General features: G+C 42.2%; 1 protein-coding gene across 4 annotated transcripts in view; it reads left to right on the top strand.

Moving 5' to 3' along the window:
• SORBS1 (sorbin and SH3 domain containing 1) overlaps positions 1-17,081 on the top strand; it is a 258,773-nt gene that overhangs the window by 183,273 nt on the left and 58,419 nt on the right. For all 4 annotated transcript variants that reach the window (XM_019639011.1, XM_019639012.1, XM_019639013.1 and 1 more), the window contains 7 exons: positions 277-324; positions 450-579; positions 2,247-2,361; positions 7,817-7,900; positions 12,025-12,090; positions 12,634-12,735; positions 16,958-17,007. In XM_019639011.1, the coding sequence (XP_019494556.1) occupies positions 277-324; positions 450-579; positions 2,247-2,361; positions 7,817-7,900; positions 12,025-12,090; positions 12,634-12,735; positions 16,958-17,007 (595 nt within the window). The remainder of the gene's footprint in view (positions 1-276; positions 325-449; positions 580-2,246; positions 2,362-7,816; positions 7,901-12,024; positions 12,091-12,633; positions 12,736-16,957; positions 17,008-17,081) is intronic.

Genomic DNA, 17,081 nt, shown 5'->3' with positions numbered 1-17,081 from the left:
TCTTGGTGTCCGACAGCAGCAGTCATCCCCCTGGCGTCGTGAATGGACCTTCCGGACTGTGGGTCTGCAGGTCCTGTGTGGGTGGGTGGGCTCTCCAGACCTTGCTCTCGTCAAGTGTGGTTTGCTGTGGTGTCGCTTCCTGCGCTTGGCTCCTCTCCCCGCCAGGCTCCCTGGTGCGGCCGGGTGCCAGTACAGGACGGCGGAAGTGGGGGGCGTGTCCCCCGTGCTCTTCCCTTAGCTGGATTTCTCCTGATGACATTTTGTTTTGTTCAATAGATGATGATTCAGATCTGTACTCTCCTCGATACTCCTTTTCTGAAGACAGTAAGTGATTTAGAATTTCGTGGTTGTGGAGGAGGAAAGGGGAGTGGTGGATGAGGGAAGACATCTTTGTGTTTTCAGTTTTCATCGATTTTTGAAAGTCTTTTGTACCCACTTTCCTTCTGCAGCCAAATCTCCCTTCTCTGTGCCTCGCTCAAAAAGTGAAATGAACTACATTGATGGTGAGAAGGTAGTTAAGAGGTCAGCCACACTTCCCCTCCCGGCCCGCTCTTCCTCGCTAAAATCAAGCCCAGAAAGGTAAGTGCTTCCTCGTCCACAATTAGCCCTGGGGTTTTAGGCTGTCATATACAATCTGCCATTGAAGTACCATCTCTCTCTGCTGGGGCAGGTAGCATTGGAGCCACAAGTCAAGCAGACCCAATTTTGAATCTCTGCTCTGTTGCTTATTAGCAGTGATTTATTCTTTCCAAGTCTCAATGTCCTTATCTATAAAATGGGGGTAACTTTTACATTTGTAGGGATGTTGTAAAGATAAAACAAGCAATGTATATAACATTTCTAGTAGTGCCTGGTTCATAGTTTGGGCTTAACTAATGTGAACTATAATTCCCATCACTTTTTACCTTTTCACAAGATAAGATTTGTCATGTGTTTTTATACTCTGTGCAACTGACAGGACCCATAGCAGAGACTATAATTTTAATATGAAGGCAGACTTTTTAATATCAATTTATTTATGCAATATATACGATTGAGACATGAGGCTTGGATTGGTTGTAATGATGACATTAGTCCTCTCTTAATGCCTGAACCGAATTTTCTCTCATTGAGTTCTTATTGGTCTATGGAGCAACATCTTATGCCACCTGGACTGGTGTCCCAGGCATCTTCCAGCCCCATAAATTTAGTCAAACTAAATTATTTTCCCCTTAAAGACATCCTCAGTTTCACACCTTCATACCTTTTCCATCTTCAATGACAAATGAATGGCTGTTTTAGAAGTCCCACACATGCGCAAGTGGTATTTGCCTGAGGAGTTCGATGATAAATTTGAAAGGAAGGCTGGGTGTACCCGTAAGTCCTTTACAAGTGTGTTCATCAAGCATCTACGGGGTGCATTCTGTGTGCAGATTGAACCAGATGCTGTGGGGGAATATAAGCATATATAAATCATTGTCCCTGCCTTCAAGAAGTTCATAGCCTTGCAGGAACAACTAACTATAATCACAGTGCAAAATGCAATAATGTACATGCATAAAAAATCTGAAAACAGTTTCCAGTGATTCACGTATCCTCTGAAACCCATCACTGACTGGATCAGGTTAAGTATCTGTGCCAAAAGCTGCAATTTTAGCGATTACAGGGTGTATGGAATAGGAAAGAACACGGTTATAATAGCAAGTAACATTTATTGAGTGGTTACTGTGGGCCTGGTGATTTACTTGCACTGTTTCGTTTATTCCTTGCAACAACTCCATTTCAGATGAGGAAACTAAGCAAGAGGTAAAGTGCTTGGTCCAGGTCACTCGCTAGCCAAGTGCTGTAGCAGGGACTAGAGCCACAGCTGAGTGGCTTCAGGACCCGAGTTCTCTCTCCCTGCGCCAGCACGAGTGGGAAGTACAGGCACGTTTGGGGAATGATAAGCTCGGGAGAGCAGAGCAAGGGGAAGGATTTTGCCAGAGCAAGCTTTGCTGCTGCTTCTTCCCTCCCTTCTCTTTTTCCTCTCTCTGCTTCCTGGTGCCTGATTTTAAGCACTGGACACCTCAAGCCTTTTTGTAAAGCGAACACAGAGATTTGACTGGTTGTTTTGAGAAGTGAACCAGCACAGCTAAATGCTTCGCGCTGAGTCAGATTTTATGCTTTGGATATAAAAATTCCTTGATTAGACTACAGCCAGCCAAAATCAAACCGTGTCGGATGCCAATTTTCATGAAAATAGCTCTAATAGGATTTTCTTTCTACAGAAACGACTGGGAGCCCCCAGATAAGAAAGTGGATACAAGAAAATACCGTGCAGAGCCCAGAAGCATTTACGAATATCAGCCGGGCAAGTCCTCCGTTCTGACCAACGAAAAGATGGTAATGTGCATATTAAAGTTCTTTTGTCTCACCCTGCCCATGTTCTTTAATCCGGATGCATTGTGCACTTGGATTGCATTCTTTCTCCCTTGAGATAGACTTGCTTTGTTTAGAAGACAATGAAAAAATGAAGTATTTTTACCTTTTTCGTTTTTGCAGGTATTCATAAAATAAATCCTGAGAGTCCGCTTTGAAAGAATCCTCTTATTGTAGCTTTCTTGCGCTTTTTGTACGTGGTTTTAACTAATTTTAAATTTTCTACTAACGTAAAGATTGATTTTGCTGCTGTCTTTTTATTAAACATCTAACCATTAATTTAGCAGGCTTATTACTAACTGGACTAAAGTCGGGTTTATTTTTAAGCAACTCTTATTTAACATGCATAAATTTTGTAGAAGCTACTAGTAGTACGTCATTAACGCTAAATAATTAATATGATGTTGTGACTTGGAAAAAAAGCTCGGGGCTGTTATACTATGTGTTTTAGGTCTTCCTTTTCTGACAAGTGCAATATTGAGGACAAATTTCATATTCAGTCTGGTTTATGGTTCCCTACACAAGTTCACATCTCCCAAGTAATTATAAGTGGGGAAAATGGCCTGTACGGGCATAGCAGACCACCCTGGAAAAGCAGCCTCTTCTGTGAAACCGGGAAGAATTTTTACAAACTGATTCGTTTCTGATCTGCCAATCACGCTTCCTTTTTATGCACCTTTCATTTGAAAAAGCTGGTTCAGAATTCTGATCATGGTTCAAGGGATTCTCCAAAGCCCCATAAATATTGCAGCCTTCCAGCTGTGCCAGCAGGACACAGCTACCATACTGGGGACTGATTTTTATTAAAATGCCGTTACCACCACATGGAGTACAAAACACGAGAGCCTCTGAAACACAGGTGCAAATTATTTTCCCTCTGCCTCTTCTGCTGCTCTAGATGTTTTTAAGGAATAATTGATGTGACTTTTACTAAAATAAAAATGTGACATCTTGAAGAGCACAAAGGGATAAGTGATCTTAATTAGGAAAAAAGGTGAGCAGTTCACAGGAATGCTTTATAGTTGTCATTCTTCAGCATTTACTGTGCACTGTGGTTATTTTAAGCAGAAAGTTCAGAGAGAGGTGGAGGATTTTGCCTCTGTTTCCACCCTCCATTGGAGGTTCTTTCCCTGTTAGAAGATAATAAACACAGAAGGCAGTCGTTCCTGGAAAGAAAATCTTGTGCTTTGGGTATATTGCTGACACTTGAATAACAAGTCGGGACACACCATTACATATCAATACCCTTAAATGATTTCAGAAACTCTGTGGGCCTTTGGGAGCTTTTGTTTTGGCAATATTATTGTTCATAGATGGTCATTGCTTTTATTGAGGCCTTGCCCCTTTTCTTAATTTCTTTGTTTTCCCCTCCTTTATTTAATAATTTCACCACCATTTAGAACTAGGGAAAAAAAAACAACAACATAGTTTTGATTTTCTCCTCGATACCGCAATGGTTACAAAGATCTTCCATATCATAGTCCTTGGGATCATTTATATTGTTTTTACAAACCTAAAAATTAACATACAGTGCCCCATAGGGGCTCTCTTTGGAGAGCTGTCATGACCATACACATGGATTGCAAAGCACCATCTGGGTGCTCCCACACAGGAAGCTCCGCTGTGCTGTACCAAGACGGAGGCGGGTCCAGGAATGGGACGTAAGCACCAGGCAAGCCATTAAGTTAAATCATTTAATTTAGTGCCTTTTACTCTAGTTAGCACTCTTTTTCCAAAGAGAAGTTTTTCATTACAGATGGAAATTTCAGTCCAATCTTCATTTTTTCACAGTCTACTCTTCACAATAGTTGAATTAGTCCTGTATGTTTGAATTCTTTTTCTGCTAATTTTGAACAGAAAAGTTGCAATAGCAGTTTTGGTATATGAGTCTTGCCTTTTGGCATCCTGTGTCTAGCTTGCAAGAATTTGAGGATACCGCCCCCTCCAAACACACACACACAACTTTTGTTGTTAACTAGATAAGTATACTAACTAGCAACAGATGTAGAATCTAAATTTCCTCTCAGAAATGCACAATTCCTTTAGGGCAAAAAAAAAAAAATCAGTGGACACCGCCACCCCAACCCACCCCAATTTGAGGTCTTCAGGTCTGCCTAAGCCTGGCGATTTAAATTGCGACCTCGTAGGCACATCTGTCTATTGTTTGCGGGAAGAGTTGAATGGTAGACTAGAGAGGCTGCCTTAGTGCTCATCTTGTGCCTGGAGTGAACCCAATTCCAGTCCAGATAGACAAAACGCTACACCACCTTCAGAATACCCCCCAGGAGATTTACAGCTTCGATGAGCTATTCAGCTATTTGGCAAACTCATTTGAAGTTCTTCCTACTGACTCCCCGTCTTATCATAGTGTGAATCCATTTTCTTGGCATTAGAGATCATTGGTCAGTCCTTGCTTTGTCAGAAATAGCCCTTTTCAGGCTTTGTTCCTTTTACTTTCCTCGAAAGTCCCTTACAGAACTTCAACTCCACTCAGCAAATATATGTAGAATAACTTTTATATGCCAAGCCCTGGGTTAGGTGTTGATTTCTCCGCTCCCATGGGAACAGCAGACATTAAAATAGTAATTACAGACAGAAATATATTTGGAGGTGTAAAACAAGGGGATTTACCCAACTTGGTTTCTTCCCAGTTCACGGTCACTTTGAGTTCCTTCCTGGCTTGTCACTTAGCCCTGTTTTAGCTTGGTATCATCTGCAAACTCAGTGAGTCTCCCCTCTTCTCATGGAGAGTATGAGAAGTGGAATATGGTTTAGTATAAAAAGCACTGGCCTAGGAATTGGAAGATCTGAGTTCTGATTTCCAATTCTGACTCTGCCTTATGTCTTGGGGGCAAGTCGTTTAGCTTTTCTGCACGTCAGTGTTTTCCTCTGCAAGACAGAAGTATTATCTGGCCTGCCGACCTTACTAAAGCATTGAGTGAGGGGCTCAAGTGCCATCATGTAGGTAAAAGAACCATGAATGTTATAAAATCCGTGCAAATGAACATACCACATTCAGATTCTTTATTTAACCTGTGAAGCTTAGTCTCTGGCTCCTGTTCAGGCAGCAAAACTGTCCTTGAGAATCAGGCATCTTCCTGGTGAGTCACCTGTCCTTTCCAGGGATTTTGCCGAGCCGGGAGAAGACTAGCCTCCGGCAGCCGAGAACACAGCCTGGCATTGCAGCAGCTGCCCTGCCTGCCTTTGCACAGACCCTGCTGTGTATCCAGAAGGACGTTTGCTATTTATCCATCTCATAATTGGATCAACAGCTGAGCTATAAATGGCAAATCAAATGCAGATGTTGGTGCTGTGTGGTGTTAGCTCTTTAACTTTCTCTCGGGGCAGCTCGAGGGACCGGGGCTGGCTGCTCGTCTACATTCCTCCTGATTCAGTTCTCGGCACACTGTTAGCCTCGGCAGTGAAACACTCTGCAAACAGCTTTCGGCAATAAAATGGGTTAATTCTTCCAGGACTGAATACCAGAACATTCAGGCAGTTTCCTGAAAGAGTTGGTACGCTTTATTTAAAAGGGGGGAAAAAAAAAGCCTAGTGTATTCCCAGAGAGCAGCTTATAAATAGTCTCTAAAAATAATAAACATGAAATAGGTTTCATGAAGCCCCAACATATAAGGATCTAGGATATCCCAGTGTCTTAACTGTTCCTCCTGAATAGTTGTGTCCTTGTAGGAGGTATTGGGCCTCATTTCACTGAACAAATACAGAATCCATTATTTAACGTAATTACAGAATCCACTGAGAAGGAACACACCTTCCCCTTCAAGATTTAAGCCCTGAGTCCCTAAAGAAACCTGGAGGAGGATATAATCTGGTGCATGAGGACAGACTCTCTGTCGCAGTATATATTTCCCTCTGATTTCATCTAACTTATATTCAGTGAATTTAAAGAAAAGTTCTCTGCCATATCTCCCTCTCTTTAAAGCAGAAGTAGAAATAATGGTAAAGACTCTTCGAAGGATTTTAGAAGAAGGGATTGGTAAAGGTCACTACGAAAGCTTACAGCCATTTCTATAAGCTGCAAAAGGCCTGTTAACTGAACGCCAAGAAAAATGTGTCCAGAAGGAAGGGTCTTTGAAAATCAGTCTCATTGAAGATGTGTCCACAGGACTTGCGGCTTCCTTCCTCGTGTGTTGTAGCCCTGAGGGAGTGAAGTTACATATTGTTTTCAATCTCCATGGAAAATGTACATTTTATACTTCACATTGTTGCCAAAAAGTCACCTGATCTTTCTCTCTCATGACTATCAAGGTTTTAAGGTTTTTTGAAATGTGTGTGAGATATATATGTATATGAATATATATGAATATGAATATTCATATATATATGAATTTAATTAAGCCATGAGCTTCTAACACTTTGGTCTGATGTGAACATATCTTCAGTTTAATAAGGGGAAACCTGATTTGCTTTCCAGGCATTCATTTTCCAACTAATTATTTCCAGAAACACATGTTATTCCACAGAGCAAGGTACCAGAACTTTATAAATATTTGATTAAATATGAAATCCCATGGAATCAATTATCAGTCTGTGTGAACTACCTCTTAGAGTTATATAAAGTGAGAAATCTAATTTATTTTTGTAACATAACCCAGAAGTTTTTTTCCCCGCTGTTGTTCTGTTATCTGTCTTGTTCAGCTTTTCCTTCACTTTATTTTTTCCCAATTCTTTAACATTTCTTTGTTAGAACATAAAGTATATTCTGTCTGTATTCATCACCCACGGGTGCTCGTTTAAAATGTTTTTTCACTTGTGTCCTCTGTTTTTACTTATATCATCTTTCACTTTATTGTGTATGGGACATGGTTTCTCACCTACTCATGTGCCATTAAAGATGCAGTATTAACAAATTGGCTTTTATAAAAGTGTCAGTTTTTTTTGCATTTGTTTTGAAAACCTTAAGGCAGCCTTACAAATGAGTACTAAAACTGTACTAGCCCGTCCAAACCGTTTGCTCTACTCACCTGGCATAGATGGCTACATGTTTGGTGTGCTCACCAGGTTATTCGCTCATAACTAATAGTTCTCTGTAAAGAGGAAACGAGGACTTCCTTTTCACCACAATGTGGGGATGCTCACATTCGGATCTGCTGTGGAGGGCGGCAGTGTGGTGTGGAGTTCTCCATCTACAGCCTGCTTGTCTCGGCCCTACGACTGAGAATGATTCACTCGCTGCTCCCTCACTCCCTCAGCATCCCCGTTTTTATCAACCATCCTTTCCCACCTGTTTTATCTCCCTGATGTTGCTAATGTCAGTAAAAACGGGTGATTGCTGCTGTTGACTATAGCTGCTGTGTATACCTGGTAGCCACTGCATCTCTACTGGCCTGTTCCTATGTAATCTTTGCATAATGTTATCCTTCTCTCTCTTCCATTTCCCTGTCACCAACCCCTATAGAGTCGGGATATAAGCCCAGAAGAGATAGATTTAAAGAATGAACCTTGGTATAAATTCTTTTCGGAATTGGAGTTTGGGAAACCGGTAAGTTTAATAGCTTCAGTGGTTATAGACACCTTTTAAAATGATGCTGTTGCTGCATTGTTGCCGCTAAAGAACCAGGTCAAATTGTAAGGAATTCAGGAATTGGGAGCAGCCGTGTTGGCTGTCACTAGTGGGATTGTCTATTCTCACTACAACGTGTAAGCTTTCCATTGATTTACTTCCCTAAGAAAAGACAGTGAGCTCTAGAAGTATTTCTTGCCAGAACAGCACAGAGAGACACAACTAAATCATTGCTTGTCTTAGGACCTCCCACCACTAGCAACAAATATCACACGCCCCTGGATGTCATTATTCTGGCCGTTGGTTCCGTTCCTTGACCAAAGGCTTTATGGCATACTGAAGACAAACAGGAAAATGCATTACACACTGAGAAGACCAACACTGTCACCACTTTATACAGGATTCTTAAAAGTACATGTGCAAGGGAAGTGTCAAATCAAGCCAAAAGGGCCTCGCTATTGCAGATGTGACCCACTAAGGCAGCCCCCATTTCAGGTGACTTTTAGGGAGTGATCTCTATGAATTAGAATAACGTTTGCCAAAATTTGAAATGAAAGTTAGGAATTCTAGCAAATTTAGTGTTCAGCGTAATAATATTCTGCAGCTTCCCTGTGATGTGTCTGAGTTGGCTTTGGTACAAATTGATTTGGGGCAGTTAAAGGTGGATTTTCTTAACTGTGCACCCAAAGGAGTATCAAACAGAAGGGAGAATTGAGCTCATTATTCCACTGGAGATGACTGGAAACTGACTTTAAAACTCCAGTTACTTTAAATCTTAATTACTACAGCTGCAAAAAGAATTGACAAGTTGGAAGGATTAGGTGTATACAAATAAAACATTTTATTAGATGTTTGTAGGAGACTTTAAGCGTTCAATCCAGCATTTGAATCACTGTGGTTTGGAGTGATAGTTTTATTTGCAGACAGGAATTAACTTTATAGTTCAGTAAAATGTTAAATTCCATGGTGTGTATTTTTCATAATGACAGACATGTTAAGCTGGTGCTCTGGAATTGTTCATTGATTTAGTGATGCTGAACTTTGTTTCAGAGTTCAGGCATCTTTTGAGTTAGGAGCACTTGACTTGCAAACAACCTGTTTGTAGGAAGGACAGACAGACATTCCTCCCCAGTCGTTCCCTTCCTAGACACTGTCCTAATAGCAGCCAAGGGTCCTGGATGAACAGCGCCACCTAGTGACCAATGGAGAGGGGAAGCGTCTAACCCAAAGTGTGCGCCATCTCCTTCTCTTGTTCCCAAAGCTTTGATGCACACCTCACTTATCCTTTCCCTCCCTTTCTTCTCTGCTGTCCACCATTCAGACATCAATGAAGTCTACCTCAGGCAATCTTTTCTACATGCAAATAATTAACAGTATCCTAACGCTTTTCTTTTTCTTCTTTTTCTTAAAACCTCAATAATCTCACAGAAAAACCTTTTGATAGATGTAGCTCCCCCTCTCTCCCCCTAAACACCATGATTGGTATATAGAATAATAGTCAGAAAGCAAAAGCTATTAGTTTCTAATTATGTATAATAAAGAGTCCGTGCCATTGATTTTTAAAGTCCCGTTCAGAGTCCATACATTTCTAGCTGTCTCCTCATTGGCCAAATAACTAAATTAGTTTTATCTTAACCATTAGCTTTTAGAAAATGTTATGAAACCATTTTTTCTAATTAATGTTTGTTATATTAAATATGCCATTGCAAATAATTCTATGTTTGTTAGCAATTGACAGCATTTCAGTTCCAGCATACATTAAACAGGCTCTTTGAAGAGGCTCAGTAAATTAACACTGTTTCTACTGGAATATGGCCTGAGCACCACACAACCAATCCAAATAAATGTTGAGAACACAGTCCATTTGTATATTGGGACCTTCCTATAATTTGTATCCCTACCCTATTGTTCTAACTGCCTCGTCATTATTTAGAGATACTTTTCCAAAATGTCATTTTCTCTAAAGCCATGAGTGTTCCTTCCATAGACCTTAGAGTCCTCCTTAAATGGGACTAGTTTTTGTGTAGGTCTTTTAAAGTAATAAAAGATAATACTTTTGAAGACTTACCAAAATAACTTAATCACTGCCCGTACCCTGAGGAACAGTGTTGAGGTGAATGGCTTCTTATGGTCTGAGAGTGGGCTTATTATCTAGTTGAACAACGCTGATGACTGGATGTTACTCCCAGGGTTTGGGAAGAAGGTGTGGTGGGGAGAAGTTTTTTCTTCTCTTTGCTTCTCTGCTACCCCAGTCATTCTGGACCATAAAAGAGTAAGAGACTTAAACAAAAGTGGCATAAACCATGAAAGTTGTTTTCAGAGGTTTTTCAGTCATTCAGAAGCAGAATGAAATCAAAGCTCCTACCAAAGCACACGGGGCATTGTTTATACTTTTCCTGCCACACCAGCTCAGGAGTCGCTTCCCCCAAGGGAGGAAAGGCTGCCAGAACACTGACCGTAGCCATTCACCTGGGATTCCTTTCTTCAACTCCTCCACTGAAAGCCACCCAAAATGAGCTGCAATTTCAGCAAGATCCTGACTAATACCTTGTAGCTCTAAGAAGTTGTTGTAGAATATCAAATGATTCAAGACTCCAGGGGCCATTTTGGGAAGGATTATTTAAAACTAATTTCATTTGGGGGGCTGGCCGAGTGGCTCAGTTGGTTAAAAGCTCGCTCAAGAGTGCGAGCTCTGAGCAACAGCGGTTCGAGTCCCGGCCCAAGCGGAGCTGCCACTGAGCTGCCAACAGGTGGCAGGACGGCTCAGCTAAAACAAAACAAAACACTAATTTCATTTGTAGGCACTGTCTAATTTTTTTTCAGTAAATAAAGAAATGAATAGGGGAACCATAGTGACTTAAAAAAAAAATCTGCTTCTCCAGATGAACAGTCTAAGTGTATGTAGTGCTTAAAGATGAATGATAATTGTCACTAACACTTACTTTACAAATTGTGGAAAATACATATAACAGAGATCACATTACTGACCTGTTGCTGTCAGTGATGAATGGCACCTTGAAATCAGATTACGTTTCATTTGAAAATTCATTGCAAACAACCTGGGTGTCAGCTTTTTCTTCTCTTCGCCGCTCCCCGCCCCCCCTCCCAATTTCTACAGAAATTTGATGTGATTTCTATTAAGTAAGCTCAAGGCAAAATGTCACAATGTAAACCAATTTGAGCGCTTCCGTAGTTGGTTATAATGAAGTTTGCATAAGATTCAAGGAGCTATTGATGATCTCATCTCCTCACAGGTCGCTGTATAGGAAATTTCAAGTCTAAATAGGCAGAACAAAAAGGTCCACTTGATGGAAGAGAGGTTCCAGAGTTAGAAGTGGCTTTGACTTCCCGATGGCCTGTCCTCCTGACCCCTCTCCCTCATTAAACTTCCAGTAATTCTCCTGGCAGCGTTCTGTTTTAGGAATGCAACTTTAATTCTAACTTGAAGAGTTAAAGGAGAAAACAAAAATAACCTTATAGTCCGCTGTTTAAATTCATTGTGAACTCTGTTCTCTAAGGGTGATGGCAGATATGACTCCACCACTAAGAGTGTTATCAAAGTCTAGTTAAACGGTAAAAGGAGATTTTAAAATATTGTCTGGTACAGTTGTTTAGTTACATGGTACTAAATTTAGCGCCCATTTTGTACTTGAATTTCATTGCCACAGACCACAGAAAACACATGTAGTTCAAGTTACCCTCCATTGGCCAAATCTTCAAATTCACGCATTTATTAACACATCATGAATTGTACAGTGGAGAAGACCGCTTCACAAATGTAGAATCTCGGTGTTGATCTTAGTTTGAAAGGAACAATGAGGAGTTTTAAAGTTTCTATTTTGGTTCAAATTGGTGTTAATGCTTTTTTTATTTTTCCTTTGTGTCTTCTTTTAAGTTTTCAATATTTGGACTCCCACAATGATGTACTGTTGAGACAGAGACATAGAGAGAACGCCCAGTTAGCGCCCCCTCCGTTGCTTTTAGTTCACCTTTCTGTGTTGATACGATTCTCCCAGTGTGCCCCTCTTTGTTTGAGCCAGCCTCCATGTTTGTCTTTATGTCTTTATGCTCATTTCTTCATTTCCTCCTCTGCTTCCCGTCAGCCTCCCAAAAAGATATGGGATTATACTCCTGGAGACTGCTCTATCCTTCCTAGAGAGGATAGAAAGGTAATTCCGTGCCTCCTCTGTGGGCTGTGTGTGTGCTCTCTAGCCTGGTTAGTGTGAGTGTGTTGTGGGGTTTTTCTTTCTCTTAAATGACTTTTTTTTTTTTAACTTAATACTTTTTTTTGGTTTTTTTTTTGGCTTGGTGCTAAAACTATTTAACAAAGTCTCTAAGACTTAGACTGATGTTTAGAGATTTTGTTTTTTAAACAAACGACTTACTCTTCTGATATACAGTCACCATACTCTGAAAAGAGAAAACATAGGTATTTCCTTCAAGGTAGGTTTTTGTAGTTCTCTTTAGCAAGTAGAATAGAGTTTTGAAGCTCTGATTACTTCAGGATTTATATTTTCAGTGCCTAATGTTACATTCTCTGTTCTCATGGCTTTAACTAATTTCCAGTGAGCTCTTGTGTTTTAACCATGCCATCTCTGCCTTATTAAAATAGAACACTAAAAAAAAATTCATTTTTCAAGCTTAACCTTCCATTCTCTCTGCCTTTCCTCTAAACTAAAACGTTCTTTCCCATCTTTTCTTTCTTGAACCAGACTAATCTAGAAAAAGATCTCAACCTCTGCCACACAGAGTTAGAGGCAGATTTAGAAAAAATGGAGACGCTTAATAAGGCACCCAGTGCAAACCTGTCACAGGTATTTCTGAGTTTTTCTCCTGCCATCAGTTCCTTTTCAAACTGTTTTGTTTTCTTCTTTGTTCTATGGTTTTTTATGAAGCTGAGGTGATAAATGGTTATGTGATGTGGGTTATTTTTAAGCTGCATGGCTTCCTGACTCCTGATTTAGATTTCTGGCTCCCCCGTCCCCCTCAACTTAATTTATGCCTGGGTTTCTTTTGAGCTTGGCATCTCCTTAAAGGGAGCTTTTCAAAATATATGCGGGGTGGCTGGTGATTTAAACTGCTCCCTCCTTCCCTTCTCATTCTCTTCCTCTGCTTACAGGGGGTGACGCTTTTAACTTCCCTTCCTTTGCCTCATTATACCTCCTCTGAATTTTCAGGGAGTCGTTTTTTTTGGGGGGGGGCAATTTCCTTGTAATTTTTGCAGCCCTGGGAGGTACCAATCTCAGAGATCATTTTTGAAAGCATAGCAGCGTGACTTGAGTGCCTCTAACATGTGTGGCACTGTCAGAGTAGTAGTAGTTGCAGTGTGAAAGGTCAGAAAGTTCTCAATGGAAAAAATGCACTCCAGAGGTCAGACAGCCTGGCCACAAACAAGCATTTGAAACGCAACCTACACTGATATTTTTAAATGGAGCTATGTCAAAATGTGGGTTAGTAAAGGATAGGTCAGAGAGAGAGAGAGAGAGGGAGAGAGGGAGAGAGTCCAAGGTAAGTGGGTTCCAAGAGGATGAAAAATACTCAGTGTTGGGAGAACTGCCCCCAGGATCCCTGACAAAACAAGAGAGACACTTACAAGGAAATGAGATCTTTATAGCAAATAAAAAAGGAATGAAGGCACTGCTGAAGAAGCTAGGAAGGTCCCACAAGCTATGGCAGGAAAGGTGGAAAATGTGAATGGATTATGTATTATTTATGCAGAACTGAGACAAGGGGAGGTCAGACAATCAGCATGAGTGACTTGGGTACCAGAAGTCATGTGAGCGCTAAAGATAACAACCCAAGGAAGGGGAAAGAAAGCAGGCATTGCAGCAGCCAGGGAGAAGGACAGGAGCTAGAATAAGAGAGCCAGACGCCAAGGAACTGCAAGCAGATCAGAGGAGTTGGGGTTTGGGAACCCAGAGTCAGCGAAGGGTGAGGAAGCCAGCAGGGGCCAGCGGTTAGGCCCAGGCCCCCTTCAGAACTTGGAGGAAGCACACAACGTGAGCCATAGTGAACACAACTGAGGCACAGAGGTGGTGGGTGGGAAAAGGGGGTCTGTTTCCAACCAGGGTGGAGCCTGAAACTAGCTATAACCACTGTGGAATTGAAGGTCTGAGCTAGTTCTAGAGTGACAGCTGTTGGAACTAAGTCCTAACATGAGCTGGGGCACGGTGGGTGCACTATTACAGGTCAGCCAGAAATGAATCGGGGGCACTTTTCACAGTAGTCCAAAGTAATGAGTGATTCTGTAAGACATGAGGATGGGAGGCAGCTAGAGAACTACTGAACTTACTGCAACCTCCCTGAAGCCCTGGTGGCTTCCAGTACCTAGACCCCTGCCGGAGGCAGAGTGGACACAAAGAAATGTCTGATGCATAAATGAATCATCTTCTCATTGGTTCAGTTACCTGTCACTCATTAGTCCCTAATGTGTGCTGAGGGAGACATGCTGAGGGAGGTTCTAAATAAGCACTAAAAAATGGACTTTGCCTTCAGGAACATGACAGTTTATTCACACTCATAAAGGAAAGATTTCCAACAGTACACAGCAGTGCCTGCTAAGGGCTAAATGAATAGTATGGACTCTAAGTGTCGTAAGAGAGAGACATCTCGTGGAAAACCAGGAAAGACACTCAGAGGACTTAGATGAGATCTTAAAGGACGGATGAACTTAGGTGTATGGTGAAAGTAGGGGACATCCATTTGAGGCACTGTAAAGAGCACAGACGTGAACATGTTTAAGATGTATTCAAGGAATAAAGTAGAATTCAGCTGCAATAGAAAAAATAGTGAGAGGTAGGTTTGGGAAAGAGTGTTGACCCTGCACTGTAGAGGCTCAGAAAATATGATTAAGGACATGATTGATTTTGCCCTCAGACCAATGATTTCATTCAGGTGGCTTTAGGGAGGTTGTGGTTATCACTCTAAGAGGCTGAATCGAAGGGAAAACCTCCAGTTGGAGGCTGAGAGGGCAAGGAGGCTACCGTATCCAGGCACGTAGTGGTGAGAGCCCATATTCCAGCGGCACCAGCATGAAGGGAGGGGAAGGGCGAATGTGAGAGATCGCAGAGGAAACCAGGGTGGGACATTTTAACCAATGGGTGTGAAAAAACAAAGAATTGTGGGGACGGGATGGAGACAATTCTAGAGTTTTGACCAGGCATCTGGAAGAATGGGGACATCAGTATGTCACATAAGAAAGGTGAGGAGAAAATCGATGCAGAGTTATGATGGAGTTGGTTTTAGATAACTAGCTCTTGAGGTGTTGGTTGGGTATCACATAGGGACTGTCCAGAAGACAGTTGGAAATGTAGGACTAGGTCTCGTGAGAGAGGCAGAGGCTCATAAAGTCAACTGGAGTCACCTGAAGACAAGTGATTGTTGACGTCTTGGGAGCAAACGAAGACACCCGACCTGGGAGTAGATGAAAGGTTGAAGGGAGCATCATGCTGAGAGGATGAGACCAACAACTCACTACCCATTGGGACGTTGGATGACGTGGAGTGGAAGAAGAAGGGGGAGGGTCAGAGAAAGAACAGTTCTGAGAGGTAGGAAGAAAAGCGAGTAGTGGAGCAAAAGGAGAGGTCCCAGAAATAGACTTTGAGGAAAAGTCAATGGATTCGATAACCAAGAGGTTTCAAAAACTTTGCAGGTTGCTGGGTGAGTAGTGGATGGGAGCTAGAGTATGTGGTGAGGAGTCAGGGGATCCCCCAGGGGTGCAGCATTGATGGAAAATGTGATCGTGGAAGGAAGGAAGGGGGATGTTCCCAGAGGACTCAGCAGGACCATGCAAAAGTTTTTCCAAGATGGAGACTAGGGCATCGTCCACAGGGGTGGGTGAAGACTCAGAATGGGAGTCTGAGTGCCAAGATGGGAGACTCAAGGAGAGAGGATGGACGGGAGAAACCAGGGCAGGCAAAGGGCTGGAAGGATGAATGTGAAGGTAAGAGCAGTGCCTTCTCTGAGGAATAATGGGGCCGTAGAGGGTGCAGAGGCATCGTCCTGGAGCAGAGGTGCCCTCAGAAATGAAAGGACCCTGCAGGTTGAGGGTGGTGTTCCAGCAGGCAGCGGGCCAGGTGGCTGCATCCCTGATACAGGTTGCCTTTCCTCCTCCTCCTCCTCCCTCTTTTATAGTCTTCCTTCCTTTTCTTTCCCCGGTATTTCTCTTTCTCTCCTTTCCTCAGCTCTCTCCTCTGAATTGCTGTTTTCCTTAAAACGGTCATTAGAGCTAGGAGTATCTTTAGACCTTAACTTTTTCATTGATTTATTCAACTACCACAATACTTTTAAAAGCAAATATATTGAATGCTTTGCCATTTTCATGCCAAAACAACAACATAAACCCTAAATTACGCAATTATGCTACTCTTTCTCTGCATATAGCTCTCGGTTGTTTTCTTCCTTTTGCATAGTGGCCTGAAACTTCATAAAATGTTCCCTCATTCAGGCTGAGATGGGCATTAATAGCTTTTGTGAAACTGTGTTTCTCCCCCTTTTTACACTTCTAAATCTGCAGAGGCAAACAAATGATCTAAACGCACAGGGTCTTTTAAAATGCACTTGTGTACTCTCTGTTCCTGTAGTGTTGGGTGGCCCTCTCTCTGGATGTGGCATCTGGGCGCATGAAGAAGCCTGTGGTGGGTTGGCAGGGGGGCTGAGGGCTGGTGTAAGCTGGTGGAGGGTGTGCTGCCCACTTCACTAGTGCATGTTGGTCAAAGTGTGGGCCATTCTGTCCCGGGGGGCCTGCAACAGAAGGTACATGTAAACCAGGAGGCCATCCTCTGACCCACCCAGAGAGCCCTGGAGGCAACCACTGGGAGGCAAAAGCCCAGGGAAAAATAGAACACCCACTTGCCCAGAAATGCTCCCCGGGAAAGGGCACAACCCTCCACCAGCGCCGAGAGCCAGGCTCCCCAGCTCCCAGAGGTTCTGATCTAACTCAGGAAAGGAAAGGGATTTCTCTCTTTTCCCCTTGGCTTGAAATATTGGAGTCCAAATAAATCATATCCACTTTTTTTTTTTTTTTGATGTTTACAGAGCTCAGCAGTCAGCCCCACTCCGGAAATTTCTTCAGAGCCTCCTGGATAGTAAGTTGCCGCTTTGTTTACATGGCTTAATATATGAAATGTCAAAAATGGGAGGAAGCTGGTGTTTTCAACCC

This window comes from Hipposideros armiger, unplaced genomic scaffold, assembly GCF_001890085.2.
Source record: "Hipposideros armiger isolate ML-2016 unplaced genomic scaffold, ASM189008v1 scaffold_42, whole genome shotgun sequence".
NCBI lineage: Eukaryota > Metazoa > Chordata > Mammalia > Chiroptera > Hipposideridae > Hipposideros > Hipposideros armiger.
Note: the sequence above shows the minus strand (reverse complement) of the source record. Positions and strands in the feature narration are given on the sequence as shown.